Genomic DNA, 14,939 nt, shown 5'->3' on the forward strand with positions numbered 1-14,939 from the left:
GAGGTTGTAGTCTAGTGGTTAATTTAATATAATATAATTATTAATTTCTCATTTTAATTTAATAAAATAAGTTATTTACCTGGGAAATTTCCATGAGCAAATGGGCATCTAACCCAAGAGCCTTGCTTGGTTGTAAACTGAAAGTAAAGAAAGCTGTTAGAGGGACAGAATTTTGCAGTTTGAACTTGTGGCTACAGATCCACTACAACCAGTCACTGAATTCCAGAAAGCAGCAAAAGAATTATTCACAGCTTACCTCCCATGTTATGCTCCAAGCTCTGATACTCACTAAGGCCCTAATTCTGCAAACATTTATGCAAGTGTTTAACTTTATATTCCTATGCAGTCCCACTGACAAAAAAATCAGTTGCTTAAAAGCATTTTAAAAATAATAATAATGAGCCAAATACTTACTTCACTGGCTATTTTGCCTGAATAACAGAAGCATGATTTGCTCCAGGGATGCATAGCACAAGTATTCAAAGAATTTACCATTACTCAAGTGCATAAAGTTAAGCACATGCTTAAGTGCTTGCAGCATGAGGGCATAAAATGTTCTATTCTGCTTTTTTGCATTGTCAGTTTAAAGCTGTGCAATAACCACTGCTATCTCTTAGGGAACAGTAACTATCCTGATTTCTTCTCCTTAATGAATATTGTTTTATGTTTATCTTGAGTCATATTTCTTTTATTGGCTGATAGTTTTATTATTCTGTTTTATGGTCTTGATACTATATTTTCAAGCCTTCTGTATAATCATGTGACTATCATTAAAGCTGCATATGGTAAATGTTCATGATGATACTGGAAACACACCCAATTGCACCTCATTTTATATTTCACTGCAAACTCAGAAGTCAGACCACGTCCACTATAAGATCTGGAAACTTTTCCTGTGCGGATATAGAATCCAGCAAAGCCATAATAGGGTGTGGACTCAGGTGAATACTAGGCAAATAGTCATGCGCTTTAATGTAATTTGGTTCAGCTCTACCTATGAAATTCTTGTGAGGGTTGGAGAGACAGTGAGTCTGAAGTTTTGGTATTTTGAGTGTCTCAAGGGCTATTTGTCTCATCTGCAGTTGAATGCTTGGAATACTGGCTTTGAGGGCCTGATTCTGACCTCATTTCCATTACTTTGATATTAGTGTATCTCCATTGATTCCCACGGAGTTACCACCAGTTTGCACCAGCATGAATGAGATGAGTCTTGAATTCTGTATACCTGATTTTCCACTGACTTCCACCTTGCCTAGTGATTTACATCTGTGCAAAGTCTGTGTAAAATATTACCCAAACAGAAGCACATAGCTGCACACCCACTTTGCCCAGGTGTCCATGACTACACATGGCAATGGAGAATCAGGCCCTGAATTTTAATTTCAGTTTTGGTGGCAGGAATAGGTACTAAAGACCTTCTCCTTAACAGCAAGGAAAACAGAGCAATGAATGGCAATATACATTGCTTTTTATCTACTTCTTCTCATTTTCAAATTTGCCATATTGTGAAAGCACATCTCTATTAGCCATGTTTTGCCATCAGCTTTAAAGCACATTAAAATAAAAGAATTGATGCCACAATATGATCCCATATAAGCCATTTTTCATTTCTGACATTTTTATTGACTTCCATAACACAACATCCTCCTAGTCTAATATTTCTAATATTAGATATTAAATATTTCTAAATATTTATAATATTCTAATATTTCTTATCCTATTTTCTTTTCATGGGTTATAAGGTAAAGAGTATTCTTCCAAAAGATTAGTAGTGATGCATCTTTTGTAGCTGACACCTGCAAAATGAGGAGGGATGGTGTAAATGGCCAGGGCCGGCTCCAAGGGTTTTGCTGCCCCAAGCAGCCCAAAAAAAAAAAAAAAAAGCCGACATCGCAATAGCGACCTGTGGCGATTCAGCAGGAGGTCCTTCACTCCGAGCAGCAGTGAGGGACCCTCTGCCAAATACCTAAAAGTGCCGTCCCGCTCCCCAGTTGCCGCCCCAAGCACCTGCTTGATAAGCTGGTGCCTGCAGCCAGCCCTGAATCCTCAAAAAAAAAAGCAATTTACCTTCATGCAAAGTCTTGGATGAGTGTCTACGCGGGAATATTTTACCTGCTTGAAAAGAGAATGCACAGAATTAGTCAGGTTTACACACCAGTATCAACAGAAAGAACAAATCACTTGTACAATTGTTGTATTAGAAAAGAAACTGAAGATCTTTTCTTTTTTTTAAATGTGTTAATCAGTTAATCACATAAAGTAATTTAATAATTATAATGGACCAATCACTACCTTCAATAGGAGTTTTCACTGAATAAAGGTACCAGGATTTGATCTGGTAATACCTAGCATGTGGCTAGCACTTCTCATTTTCAAAACACATTACAAACAATTAATTAATTCTGAAGTGAAACGTAGTTAATTTTTTTATAGTATGTTTTACACTATGGGTCATACTCTACCCTCATAATTAAACAGGACTTCCTATGATGTCAATGGGAGATTTGTGCAAACAACAGGAGAAAATGACCCATTAAATCTAAACCTAATTGATGTGGTAATAACTTGCTTTCTTTAAGTCAATAACAAACAGATGACACAGCTCTTGTTGTTTCAGGCCTTGATTCAGCAGGCCATCCCTGTTCAGCAAAACACTTAGGCACGTGTTTAAATCCTCTTCTGAATTGGAGCCTGTGTTTAATCCCATCTCCATTCAAGAAAGCACATAATCATCTGTTAAACTTCAAGCACGTGCTGAAGTCCCACTGACTTCAATTTGGACTTCAACACATGCTTAAAGTTTAGCATGTGCTTAAGCGTCCTTCCAGAAGAGGAAGCTTTTTCATGTGAGTCATCCTACTGAAACCAATGGAAGTGCTCATGTAGTAAGGGCTTTGCGTCCAAGTAACAGCTTGCAGTGTCATGACCTAAGTTTGGTTTCTATGCTGTAGACAGTTTGAGGACAATGTGAACAGTGTCATTGACTGCACTTCTATACCCAGACCATGTCCACAACTCAGCTCCAATCCCTTTATAAAGAAAAGGGAAAGGAAAAAAGGGGGAAATGAACCCTGCATTTGAACATTAAAATTAGCCCAATAGCAACAATGGGGAAAGAGTTAAATGAAAATACAAAATTCACAAGGGCATTTTTATTCTAATATTTATCTTCTGGTGGCAAATCCATTGTCCGTTTAAATGCTGGGTAATTTTACAATTGCCAAGCATAGCAAACTTAGGCCTTGATTCTGCAAAGACTTATGCATGTATTTAGCTGTAAGCACACAAGAAGTCCCACTGGGACCACTGACATGTGTGACATTAAGCATACATGCATTTGTGGATCAGGGTTTTATTAAAAGCTAGACATAAAGACAACTGTAAAGGCTGAATAATGACTAACCACCTGGCCAGGAGTTCAAATCTTTCCAGTTTCAGTATTGCCAATCCCAAAATATTCAAAAATCATGAATTGGTCCCCAAATAATCATATGATTGGCTCAACAATTATGAGACTTAAAAAAATTACAAATTTGCGGTTCTTTTTATTTGCCTTCTGGTGTTATAGTCTTTAGGTGTCACATTTTCAAGCTTTTCTCCACAACCATCAGAGATAGAACCTTACTTAAAAAAGAAAAAAAAGAAAGCTGAGATTCTCATCTAACCATATGACTCCAGAATCTGAGGCTTTAGGAAAAGCACTCAGGATCACAAGATTCATGATTAAGGCACAAGAGTTGGCAACATCTACTGAGTTATAAATTATCTCTTAGTTCTGAAAATAACTTTTTAGAAAGTATGAAGCCACCCACAATTTCAATACCTACAAAAAGCAATGAGCCTAATTCTTATCTACACTAAGGTTCTTTACACCAGTCTGGAGTGGAATGGGACCTTAAAATGGGTACAAATGTAATTGTGCTAATGCTAAGGTGGCATTACACTGCCAGTGTGGTGTAAAGGGGCTTTACTGCACATGAAAATCAAGCCACAGTTATTTTAGGAAACAAAAAATTTGTTCTTCTAGCAAAAAATTCTAGGTTCATAAGCATTTCTACCATGAACCATTTTATCGACAGCATGTATTCAGTTCTCTGAATAACTCATGCTGTTATTATACAATAACAAACTGAGTGCTGTATAAGAACCTGTGTAGATAGGATAGAACAAAAACAAGTATTTGCAACTGACCTTATTCCATATCCTAGCTACTTATGTTATGCATTGGATTTAAGATATCACCCGTAGTCTTACAGTCCTAAAGATACTGTATAAAGCTTACTTTCTCTGGAGCTGTAGTTGATGAGTTTTGTAGATCTACACATTGGTCATTCGTCTTTGTTAACCTGCACAGGTTAACAGTGACGTGCACAGGACAGGCTGGTTCCCAGGCTAGTGTTTGGGTGGCTGGATTATATACAATGCTATCCCACAGTGCCTTTGTATCTATGCACAAACAGTAGAAACATTATTTGAGATTAATTAAATGAATCTAAATGATACTGAAACCAAAGATTCATGCACCAGCACTTAAAATAAAACCTAAGGGCCAGATTCTCTATTCCCCAGCTTCTTGGGTAATCATTTCCATCCATGCAACCTTGGCTCAATCACTGACTTTGTAACTGTAAATGACTATGCAAGGGGGCATGGTAGTAGCAAATTAGACTCACTATATAGAGAGAGAAAATAAACTCAAACTAGGAGGTGGATTTCTGGGGTTCTGAATAATTATTAGAACTAAGTGAATAATTCCCACAAGGAAACCGATCTGCATAATTAGCTTCTTTTTCTCTTCCCTGAACATCACAAGTAGACTGCAATTTCACAGATTTATTCAGCTTATTTTTTTGTTTTGGGGGGGCGGGGTTGTACTTTATGGTTTGCAAACAGTGTACTGAATACTCACTTGAAAACTGGAGCTGTCTTAATTAATTGTGATTAGTTTTGTTCTCTGACTGGATGAACGTGGAAGAATTTCCAGCATGGAAATCTAAAATTGTAACTCTGCAAATACTTATGCAAGCAATTTGGAAATTCGGACTTGTCTAGTGCCTAATAATACGAGGAAATTACATTTCTGCTGGTAGGTGCACCAGTAAAACTAGGTCATTTGAATGTTCACAAAAAGGTGAACACAAGTACTACCCAGCATCATGGGAGATGTAATTTGGTGAGAAGCCCAGCCTATAGGGGAGAATGGGGGCATGAGGTACCCGAATTACAACTTCCCATGAGGTGCAGCAGCGGCTGAGGTGTACACAGTTTAATGCTGAATCGACTCAGAACAAAACATTTTGATATTTCCTAATCAAAACCTTTCAGAACTATTTGTCCTGCCAAGAGTTTTGGTATTCTGACTTTTTGTTCTGGTTTGAGATAAAAGCATATGTTGGGAAGTATGGGAACTTTCCTGCAGGACAGCAACCTTTCACACAAAACACTGAAAACCTATTTCACTTTCAGTTGTTACCGCTCCCCCAAGCCAGATTGTGACTTCAGTGGAACTACCTGTGTGAGTAACTGCTCACTTAAGGAAGAGGTTTGCAATTAGGCTTATAGTCTGCAAATAATCTTACATTTATTATCAACTTCCTATTTATTTATGCACCATACTCTGACCTTTAAACCTCTACACGCTTTCCTTCATGTCATCTCCTACTCCCACTCAGGTTTCCTCTGATCCTCCCTATTAACCACTCCCACACTCAGTTCTTCCCCTTCCTTTAGCCACCCTTTACATTTGCAAGAGCCTCCTCATTCTTATCTGCCAGACCACTGCCTTCAAATACTCCTCTACCCCGGTACAATGTGACCCGATACATCACGGATTCAAATATAACACAGTAAAGCAGTGCTCCAGGGGGTGGGGATGCACAGTCCAGCAGATCAAAGCAAGTTTGATATAACATGGTTTCACCTACAACACGGTAAGATTTTTTGGCTCCCGAGGACAGCATTATATCAGGGTAGAGGTGTATTTCCTTAAAGTCCACTTTCTTCATGAACCCTTCCCAAAGCTGAGCTTCAAGCTGTTGTTTTATTCTGGTCTCCTCGTGCTTGAATTAAGAGACAAAAATTATACAAATAGGGCCAATTCTGCTCCCATTTACACCATTTGATATCAATAGAGGTACCTAGCATTTATGTTGGTGTAAACTGAGAGTAGAATTTGGCCTACTAGAAAAAATCTGATGAAGAATATACATAGTAATATCTCATTTTAAGAATTATTTTCTGTGTTACAAATCAAAACTGTCACTTCCTAAAATGCAGCAATCCACACAGCGTCGTTTTAGATACAAGCACATTTAAGGAGATGGTACATGTCAGGAACTGACTATTAAATACTCAGCCATGCAGAAATTACAATCTACTTGCCATTTTTAAAAGGGCAAAGTTGTGTCCTCCTTGCATCTGGGATTGCCGACCAACCCTGCAACCCAAAGAATTGCCATTAGCTAGTCAATTATATTCTCAAATCTGCTATTCTTGAGGCAGTTCAACCCACATATTCGAAGTCAGAACACATCCAAACAACCCAGCCACAGAGATGTGTCACAACAGTTGTTGGATTATTCTGGTTTCCTTTCATATTTTCCATAATCGAATGTCTCTGTTTGATTTTTATTTAATTTACTTGACATTCCAATTTAACTTTTATTAGTAGCAAACTCTTTTAAATTCCTGAAATGACACAATATCATTTCTAATATATAACACTGTTGATTTATAAATTTTGGGCCCCAAACCTACTCACATTAAAGTCAATGGGTCTTTGGCCATTGACTTCAATGAGTTTAGGATAGACCCTAGAACTTTTTACTGGTAACCAATTGAACACTTATATCCTGATCCTGCAAACACATATGCATGTGAGTAGTCCCACTGGCTTCATTATTTAAGCACGTGTGCAAGATGAAACTATACAACTGCAGAGTGGGAATAAGGCATACATTTTTAACATTAGGATAATTAACCAATGGCCAGTTTAGCAAGGGTAGTGACGGATTCTTCAGCACTTGCCATGATTAAATGAAGATCAGATGTTTCTTCTAAAATATCTGCTATAGGAGTTATTTGGGGAGAGTTCTATGGCCTGTGTTATACAGGAGGTCAGATGAGATGATCTCAGTAGTCCTTTCTGGCCTTGAAATCTATAAATATAAGTGTCTGCAGGATCAGGGACATAGACTCCAATAGCCATGGTTGCTAAGCACCGTAACTCTCACTGATTTGCTAAGCATGGCTCAGAATCTGGCCATTTATACTACAGAATTTGTTATAAAGAGATTGCCAGGAACAATGCACTTTTGGTGATTGCCTTTATTTAAGGCTCAAATAGATGCTGAAGGTTATCAAAATATTTTACCTCAATGCAGAGACAAGGCAGTAACTGGGAATATTGCAAGGAAGTTGACTTTAAAGACTTCTTCCCTTTTATCTGAAATTAAAAAGAAGATGGTGAGTCCAGTAATTCTATCCAGTAGCTGGCTTTCAGTGAAACTACACATAAAATATTAGGCCAGATCGTACAAATACATACATATGAGCAACATTACTCATGTGTGTAGTCCCACTAAATTGAACAAGAAAATAGTCCAAGCCTGTAATAAATTCTTACTCACCAAAGCAAATGACCCCACATCTTCACAGATAAACCATTTGTGACATAAACGAACATAATAGTCTTGGTCTTGAAGAAAGTCTGATACATTCACAGATATGGTTTTCCTCGCCCTGTCCACATTATAATCCAACTTCCCAGCTGAGATAAGAAAAAAATAAACACATTAAGTTATTATTCATCAGTTCCTAGCTACGTTGTCAATCAACACTGATTTTTTGTATGAGTATTCCCCCTCACATTGATACATATTTATTCAATGTATATTTAGATCCACATAAATATCCTCTTCTTTTATGCTATTTAATGATTTTCATGAGATTGAAGTTCAGAGCCATCCAGTTTAATTTTTTTAACTATTAACAATTACCAGGCCAAGAGTCTGTACATTCTAGAACTTGAATAATCTAGTCATGTGTTGTTCCCCCTGCCTGTTTCTCCCAAAACTGATTACGTGGCTAGAAAATATCAATTTTTAAAAAGATATGCAGCTTTCTCTTAGGCCAAAAACATTTTTGACTCTCAGAACAAAAGCTTTTATTGCCAAACCTCCACAGGACAGGAGAGCTGGCTGTTGGGAAGGTTAATTTCAGTCTAGCGGTGGGGTCCTCTATGGTAGTGTAACTAGGAATCTTCCCTGCCCTTGCAACTATGGTCCAAGATGCACAGAAGTCTGTTTTTTTTAATATATATTTGTGAATATTAGCATATGAGTGGGTGCATAGTGAGCAGAGTGGCGTCACAATTAACTTTTTCCTGATATTCAGTCTAAATATTTCTTTGAATAACTCCTATGTATACTCCTTGTGGTCTTTGTCAAAGCTGCACAGGCCATTGAGAAAATAAATATTTGTTGTAGCAGCATCAGTCTGCTACATGGCTTGCGGGATGATGATTTTGCACAATGGCTCAGTTCTGGCACTAGAATGTGTTACAGACTGCACTATCATCTAAGGAACCAAACAATCAACTGAAATAGGGATTAGAGTCCTCTGTAGAACCTTTGCAGCCTGTAGCTGGCACTAGAGCAGGTTGGGAATTTTCCATCAGAAAAATAAGGCAACAGAAAAATGCAGTTCTCCCAAATCCAAATTTTCCCATGAGAAAATTTTAATTAAAAAAAAATTGTCAGGAAAATATAAATGAAATATTTTGATTTGGGTCGGTTTAGAATATTTTGTTTTGTTGAACTGATCTGAAACATTTAGTTTCAAATCAGTTCAACAAAACATTGAACTACATTTCCCTATCAGCACATTGTCTTATGAGACTTATATTTCTGATCACCATCTCGCTTATGAGCTGGGCTCCCCAAAGGATTTCATCTCCCATATTACAATGCAGATTTCCCTCTGACTGAGCTGCCTGGTACACCAGAGAAGTCACATGACTCTAGGTGCATCATGGGAGGGATGGCCAGGGAACCTAGCCCATAGGAAAGAATGCGGTATCAGGCTCCCAAACAACAATTGCCATAAGGCAACGAGCCACTACATGCTTCTTCAGTTCAATAAACTTAAACAAAACATTTCAACTTGGGGAATGTCAAAAATGTTTTCTTTTGATCAAAAATATCAAAATGAAACAGTTTTGATACTTTCACAATTTGATACAGATCACAATTTTTCAGAATTTCTCTTCTGCAAAAAATTTCAAAATTTCTATTTTTTGTCACAAAGACAAAAACAAATATTGAAATGTCAGGCTTTCTGGATGGACAGACTTTCCAAATCTCACTTAGCTATAGTCGGGGCATAGGGACTTTGCTGGTTACATCAGGAATCAGTTATATTGGAATTTAACAAGGACATCTGCCCGTTGCTTTTCATTATTCATTATGTTACATTGCTCAGCATAAAGTTGTAGCTTTGGTCTTCCAATCATTTGTGTCCATTCATTCATTCATTTGAAAAATGGCATTGATAAACTCTACACTGTCCACTACATATTCTACAAAAAACTGACCATAGTTTTATGCTCCCCTCAGAGACATGCAGTTTTTGGTGGTGAGTGGTTGAGGGCTATGGAGGCGGAAATGAATAGACACACTTCAAAGGATACAAATTTAAAAACAGGTCTACCCTCAACAGGGTTGTTTTTTAAGCCTATCAGCCTTGACACTGCCCCTTTAAGCTTTCTCTCTAGAAAGACACACTTTGAAGCAAATGGGCATCGTTGGCACATGTGATTTTCATTCAACTTTATTCACTGTGCACACATGACTAGCTTTTCATCGCCCTTTAAGGAGCAAGCATATGCTAAACATTTACCCCTCTTTTTGTTGGTAATGGCATCATAAGGTAAGTTCTTTGTTTACATGAACATATAACACTTGACACAGGGTTATGCCATATGGGAAATAATTATTTTATAAACATGCATTAACCACACTGAAAGTATAGAACAATTTAATATACAAATTGTAATAGATAAACATGCAAGAGATCCCTCGTCATGTGGATCTACCATAAGATTTTACAGGGAGTTGTGGGTGCTCATTTTAAAAATGTGTTTCTTTCCCATGTTGCTGTGTGAATGATCCATATCAATAACAGGAAAAATTGACTGATTGACAATATAGATGAAATTGTGAACCTAGCTGTATACAAAGTTCTGTCAAATGTTCAAACAAAAATCACAGAAAATGATGGGTTTTTGCCTACTCTCTTCCAGTTATAACCATCCTAAGTGTTACCTGTAACAATAACAGGTAGAAAAATATTCAGCATGATTTTTTTTAAATTGGCGTACTCCAGCAATAGTCATTATAAATGTAACTGATGTCAGTAGGAATACTCCCATGCTAATTAAAGGCTACAGCAGAGGTCTCAGAGTGTATACCTGGAGGCCAAACCTGTGTGTGAGAGAACGACAGAGTGTGTAAGATTTAATATTAAACAAAGTGTTAACCCCACTTTTTTATCTATCTACTGTTTCCAAGTCAATATACCCAAACCTTCACATTTGGCAGAATACCCCATGCTCTACCAGTTCTATAATTTTTGTTGATAACAGTTGGAAATGCAGAAGATATTATAGATATACAAGTATAGAAATATAATATAACAGGGAATGGTCCATCAGAATACTTGGCAGCAGTAAAATATTTATCCATCTTGCATTGCTTGACTGTATGCAACTGTACAAGCACAATGACAATGTGATGCATGTCCAGTGATGCTCAGCTCACCAAAACAGACTGGAATATGTTTTCCCACATCATTGTTCCTGCAATCTGCAAAATATAGAACAAACGTTTTCAGCAGTGCTGAGATAACTATATACCTACAAGAAGCCTCTCTATCTGGGTATTTTATGGCTTTCATCACCATAGTTCTGAGCACCTCCTAAAAGGAAATTGCTCTAATGCGCTTGTGTCTCATCCCATTGTTCTGTTTGTTGCTTTGTTTGTTTTTGAAGACAGAATGTGTGTGTCCAGTACAAAGCCATAGAAGACAATGGCACACAGAAAGTGCTTCCTTCCTTCTCACCCATTGATAACTTCATTAATACTAGTGTGAAGTAATCTCGCCAGTGTTGGCCTTTTCTCACTACAAATGTTCGTGAGAACCTTAAACAAATTTGCCATCTGGGCTATTACACCACATTTTTTATCCATTGTTACCTGCAATTAATGTAAGTCATTCCTCCCTTGAAAGAAACACCAACAGATTCCCAACATAATTTATCTGACGTAAATGTTTGTGAACATTTCTCATGCTGATTTCCTCTTAGGTCTATTGTTATAAGAAATACATTATTTATTTCCTAGGTAGTTTACCTGACATAAAGGTCAGTTTAGACCCTGGCAGATAATATGCAGTCAGAAATTGGAGTCTTAAGGATTGATTTAAACATGCACTTAGCTAGCTCTATACATCTCCAAGGTTGCTTCCTAGACATAGCATTTTTGGCTAAATCAATACTGGAGAAGTGTTTTGTTTTCTTTTTCCCATACAATGCCAGGAGCAATTTTCCATGTATATTTTTGTTCCTTCTTCCATGTAATGTGGTATCAAATAGGGTTTTCTAATAACCTGTTTTTCATTTATGTTCACATTATTTCTCATGCAATAAAAAGTGAGGTAATGTAACATGAAACTGAAATGTTTGCTAAACATCTCAAGGTTTTATATACATGGTAGAGCTGTTAAGCGATTAAAAAAATTAATTGCGATTAATAGCATGATTAATAGCACTAATAAACCATAATAGAATACCATTTATTTAAACATTTTTGGATGTTTTCTACATTTTCAAATATATTGATTTCAATTACAACACAGAATACAAAGTGTACAATGCTCAGTTTATATTTATTTTTATTACAAATATTTGTGTTGCAAAAAACAAAAGAAATAGTATTTTTCAATTCACCTCATGCAAGTACTGTAGCTATCTTTAGAGATCTCACATTGGTAACTTCTTTACATTTTGTCAAATCTGCAGTGAAAGTGTTCTTAAAACAAACAACGTGCTGGGTCATCATCCAGACTGCTATAATATGAAATACATGGCAGAATGCTGGCAAAACACAGAGCAGGAGACATACTATTCTCCCCCAAGGTGTTCAGTCAAAATTTAATTAATGCATTATTTTTTTAACACACGTCATTAGCATGGAAGCACATCCTCTGGAATGGTAGCTGAGGCATGAAAGGGCATATGAATGTGTAGTATATCTGGCACATAAATACCTTGCAATGCTGGATACAAAAGTGCCATGTGAACACCTGTTCTCACTTTTAGGTGACATTGTAAATAAGAAGCCGCAGCACTATCTCCCGCAAATGTAAACAAACTTGTTTGTCTTAGCAATTGGCTGAATAAAAAGTAAGACTGAGTGGACTTGTAGGCTCTAATGTTTTACATTGTTTTGTTTTTGAGTGCAGTTATGTAATAAAAAAAAATCTAGATTTTTAAATTGCATGTTCACGATAAAGAGATTGCTTTATGGTACTTGTATGAGGTACTTCTACTTGAATTGAAAAATACTATTTCTTTTGTTTATCATTTTTACAGTGCAAATATTTGTAATAAAAATAATATAAAGTGAGCACTGTACACTTTGTATTCTGTGTTGTAATTTAAATCCATATATTTGAAAATGTAGAAAAACATCCAAAATATTTAATAAATTTCAATTGGTATTCTTTTGTTTAAGAGTGCAATTAAAACTGCGCTTAATCGTGATTAGTATTTTAATAGCGATTAATTTTTTGAGTTAATCGCATGAGTTAACTGCGATTAATTGACAGCCCTAATTTATGGCAACACATAACAGGATATAATAAAATCTATGAAATGTCATCTGACCAGTTTTATAGACAGGTAGCATGCACAGTGCTTTAAATAGTTTGGAACTATTACTATCATTCCTGTATATACAGAAAGAAGTAGTAGATCAAAACATTAATTGAAAACAAAAAGCTTCCCTAGAAAGCCCTGTGCATGTCTTCTGAATTTCTACGAACAAGCTCCCAAAAGGGCTTATTCTAATCTTTGACTATATTTTTTAATAAACTGTTTACATCTAATATAAAAAATTACTCTTGGAGCCAAACTTTCAAAAGGTACCTGAGCCCCAGGTCAAGGTGCAGAGCAGTTGTGTAACAGCCCCCTCAGAACTGAACATAAAATAGGGTAACTCTACTGCACATGCAAAGACAATTTAACTAGCACAACTGCAGTTCTTGCAGATACATTGGTGGTTGCAGTTTTGCAAACACACCTTTGTGTGTGAACCTTGAGACTCCATTTTGCGTACACCTAACAAAATCATTAAAATATATGGCTGAATGGATCCTCAGCTGGTGTAAATCATCCCAGGCACACTGACTCAGATGAGACTAGGAAGACTTAGCCAGCAGAAGATCTGGCCTTAGTCATTGTTATTTTTCTGAAACATCACTTTAAAGATCATTTCCTACCTTCAACATAGTACTCCTGACTCAACTTGACTTCACAGTAATTTGGTATTGTTTTCATGGTCACATAGATGTGTTGTGCTACATTGACTTCAAAGCAATTAAACTGCACATGCACCTGTTTAAAACATGCATTCAAAATCAAGTTTTTTCAGAACTTCCAGAACACATAAGATACACAATATCACAGGTCTAAGCAATGAGTCACGTTTGTTCAAACTGGCTTCTGTTTACAACAACACTATATGTTCTTAGAGATCATATGACTGAGAATAATGTTAAAAAAAAACCCACAGACATTATTTTCAGAAGGGATTTCCAAGAGTTCCATAATTTCTGATCCAAACTGAGCTAGATTTTGATATTGGAGACATAAATCTGGTAAAGTCGTTGCTGGCAGAACAAATTGTAGTGTGAAATCTGACCTTTCCATCAGAGGTCTCTAAAAGGTTATCAATTGTTTCTCAGATTTCAGACTCTCTTACATGTGTATTAGAGGTAAAACATTACAATAATTACATTAATTTCATCCAGGAGTTATTCATTTTCAGTCTGTGGCATGGAATTGAGGGAAGTAAGGATCAGTTGAGGTCTCCAGTTCTATTTACTGGATGTAAGCCAAGAAAAGCTGTTAGGAAGTGCACAAAAACATTACCTCAGTTTCAATGTTATAGGCAGTTCATGGCCAACTGAATGCTGCACTAAGGCATGTCTGATCACAGGATAATATTAGAGTGAGAGAGGCAAAACACTATTTTGATGAAAGAGACCTCATTTCACTTCTCATGAGGCAATATGGTCCTTTCACAACATATACACAAGCACAAGAAATAACATGTTTGTGATATTAATAAAAAGCTATAAGCTATCAGTCATTAAATTAAAAAAAATCATCTTATTTTCCACATAGTAGGTCAGATTTTTCAAAGATACTAATTCTGGATTCAGTCTGGCCTGCAATTTATTTTGCAGTTGAAATTAATACCAGCTGACCATCTAAGGTAAATAACTAATACACACATACTTAGATGTCTAAGTGACGTGTTCCCAGGGCCGCCCAGAGGGGGGGGCAGGTGGGGCAATTTGCCCCGGTCCCCAGGCTCCGCAAGGGCCCCCACAAGCATGGCTGAGGCTCCCTCCCCGGCCCCACCCAGCCCCATCTCCTCCCCTCCCCTCTCCTGGAGCCTCAGCCCATCCAGCTACAGTGTGGCTCTCGTGGGGCCCTGAGCCCCGCCCCATTCAAAGCCACGTGCTGAGGGGGCGGGGCTGCGAGCTCCAGGCTGAGCGGAGGGAGCTGAACTCAGGGTGGAGCTCGCAGCCCCGCCCCCTGACCACGTGGCTCTGAGCGGGGAGGGGCTCAGGCCCTGCCGGAGACACGCTGCCTC

The 14,939-nt window shown here is 37.3% G+C and overlaps 1 protein-coding gene across 4 annotated transcripts in view; it reads right to left on the reverse strand.

Moving 5' to 3' along the window:
• IL17REL (interleukin 17 receptor E like) overlaps positions 1-14,939 on the reverse strand; it is a 70,671-nt gene that overhangs the window by 13,200 nt on the left and 42,532 nt on the right. For 3 of the 4 annotated variants that reach the window (XM_050936243.1, XM_050936241.1, XM_050936244.1), the window contains 8 exons: positions 13,558-13,672; positions 10,818-10,862; positions 7,629-7,768; positions 7,373-7,444; positions 6,382-6,436; positions 4,283-4,446; positions 2,068-2,115; positions 80-137 (listed from right to left, as the gene is read on the reverse strand). In XM_050936243.1, the coding sequence (XP_050792200.1) occupies positions 80-137; positions 2,068-2,115; positions 4,283-4,446; positions 6,382-6,436; positions 7,373-7,444; positions 7,629-7,768; positions 10,818-10,862; positions 13,558-13,672 (697 nt within the window). The remainder of the gene's footprint in view (positions 1-79; positions 138-2,067; positions 2,116-4,282; positions 4,447-6,381; positions 6,437-7,372; positions 7,445-7,628; positions 7,769-10,817; positions 10,863-13,557; positions 13,673-14,939) is intronic. The other variant, XM_050936242.1, reaches the window with a different exon arrangement.

This window comes from Gopherus flavomarginatus, chromosome 1 (genome assembly GCF_025201925.1).
Source record: "Gopherus flavomarginatus isolate rGopFla2 chromosome 1, rGopFla2.mat.asm, whole genome shotgun sequence".
Taxonomy (NCBI): Eukaryota; Metazoa; Chordata; order Testudines; family Testudinidae; genus Gopherus; species Gopherus flavomarginatus.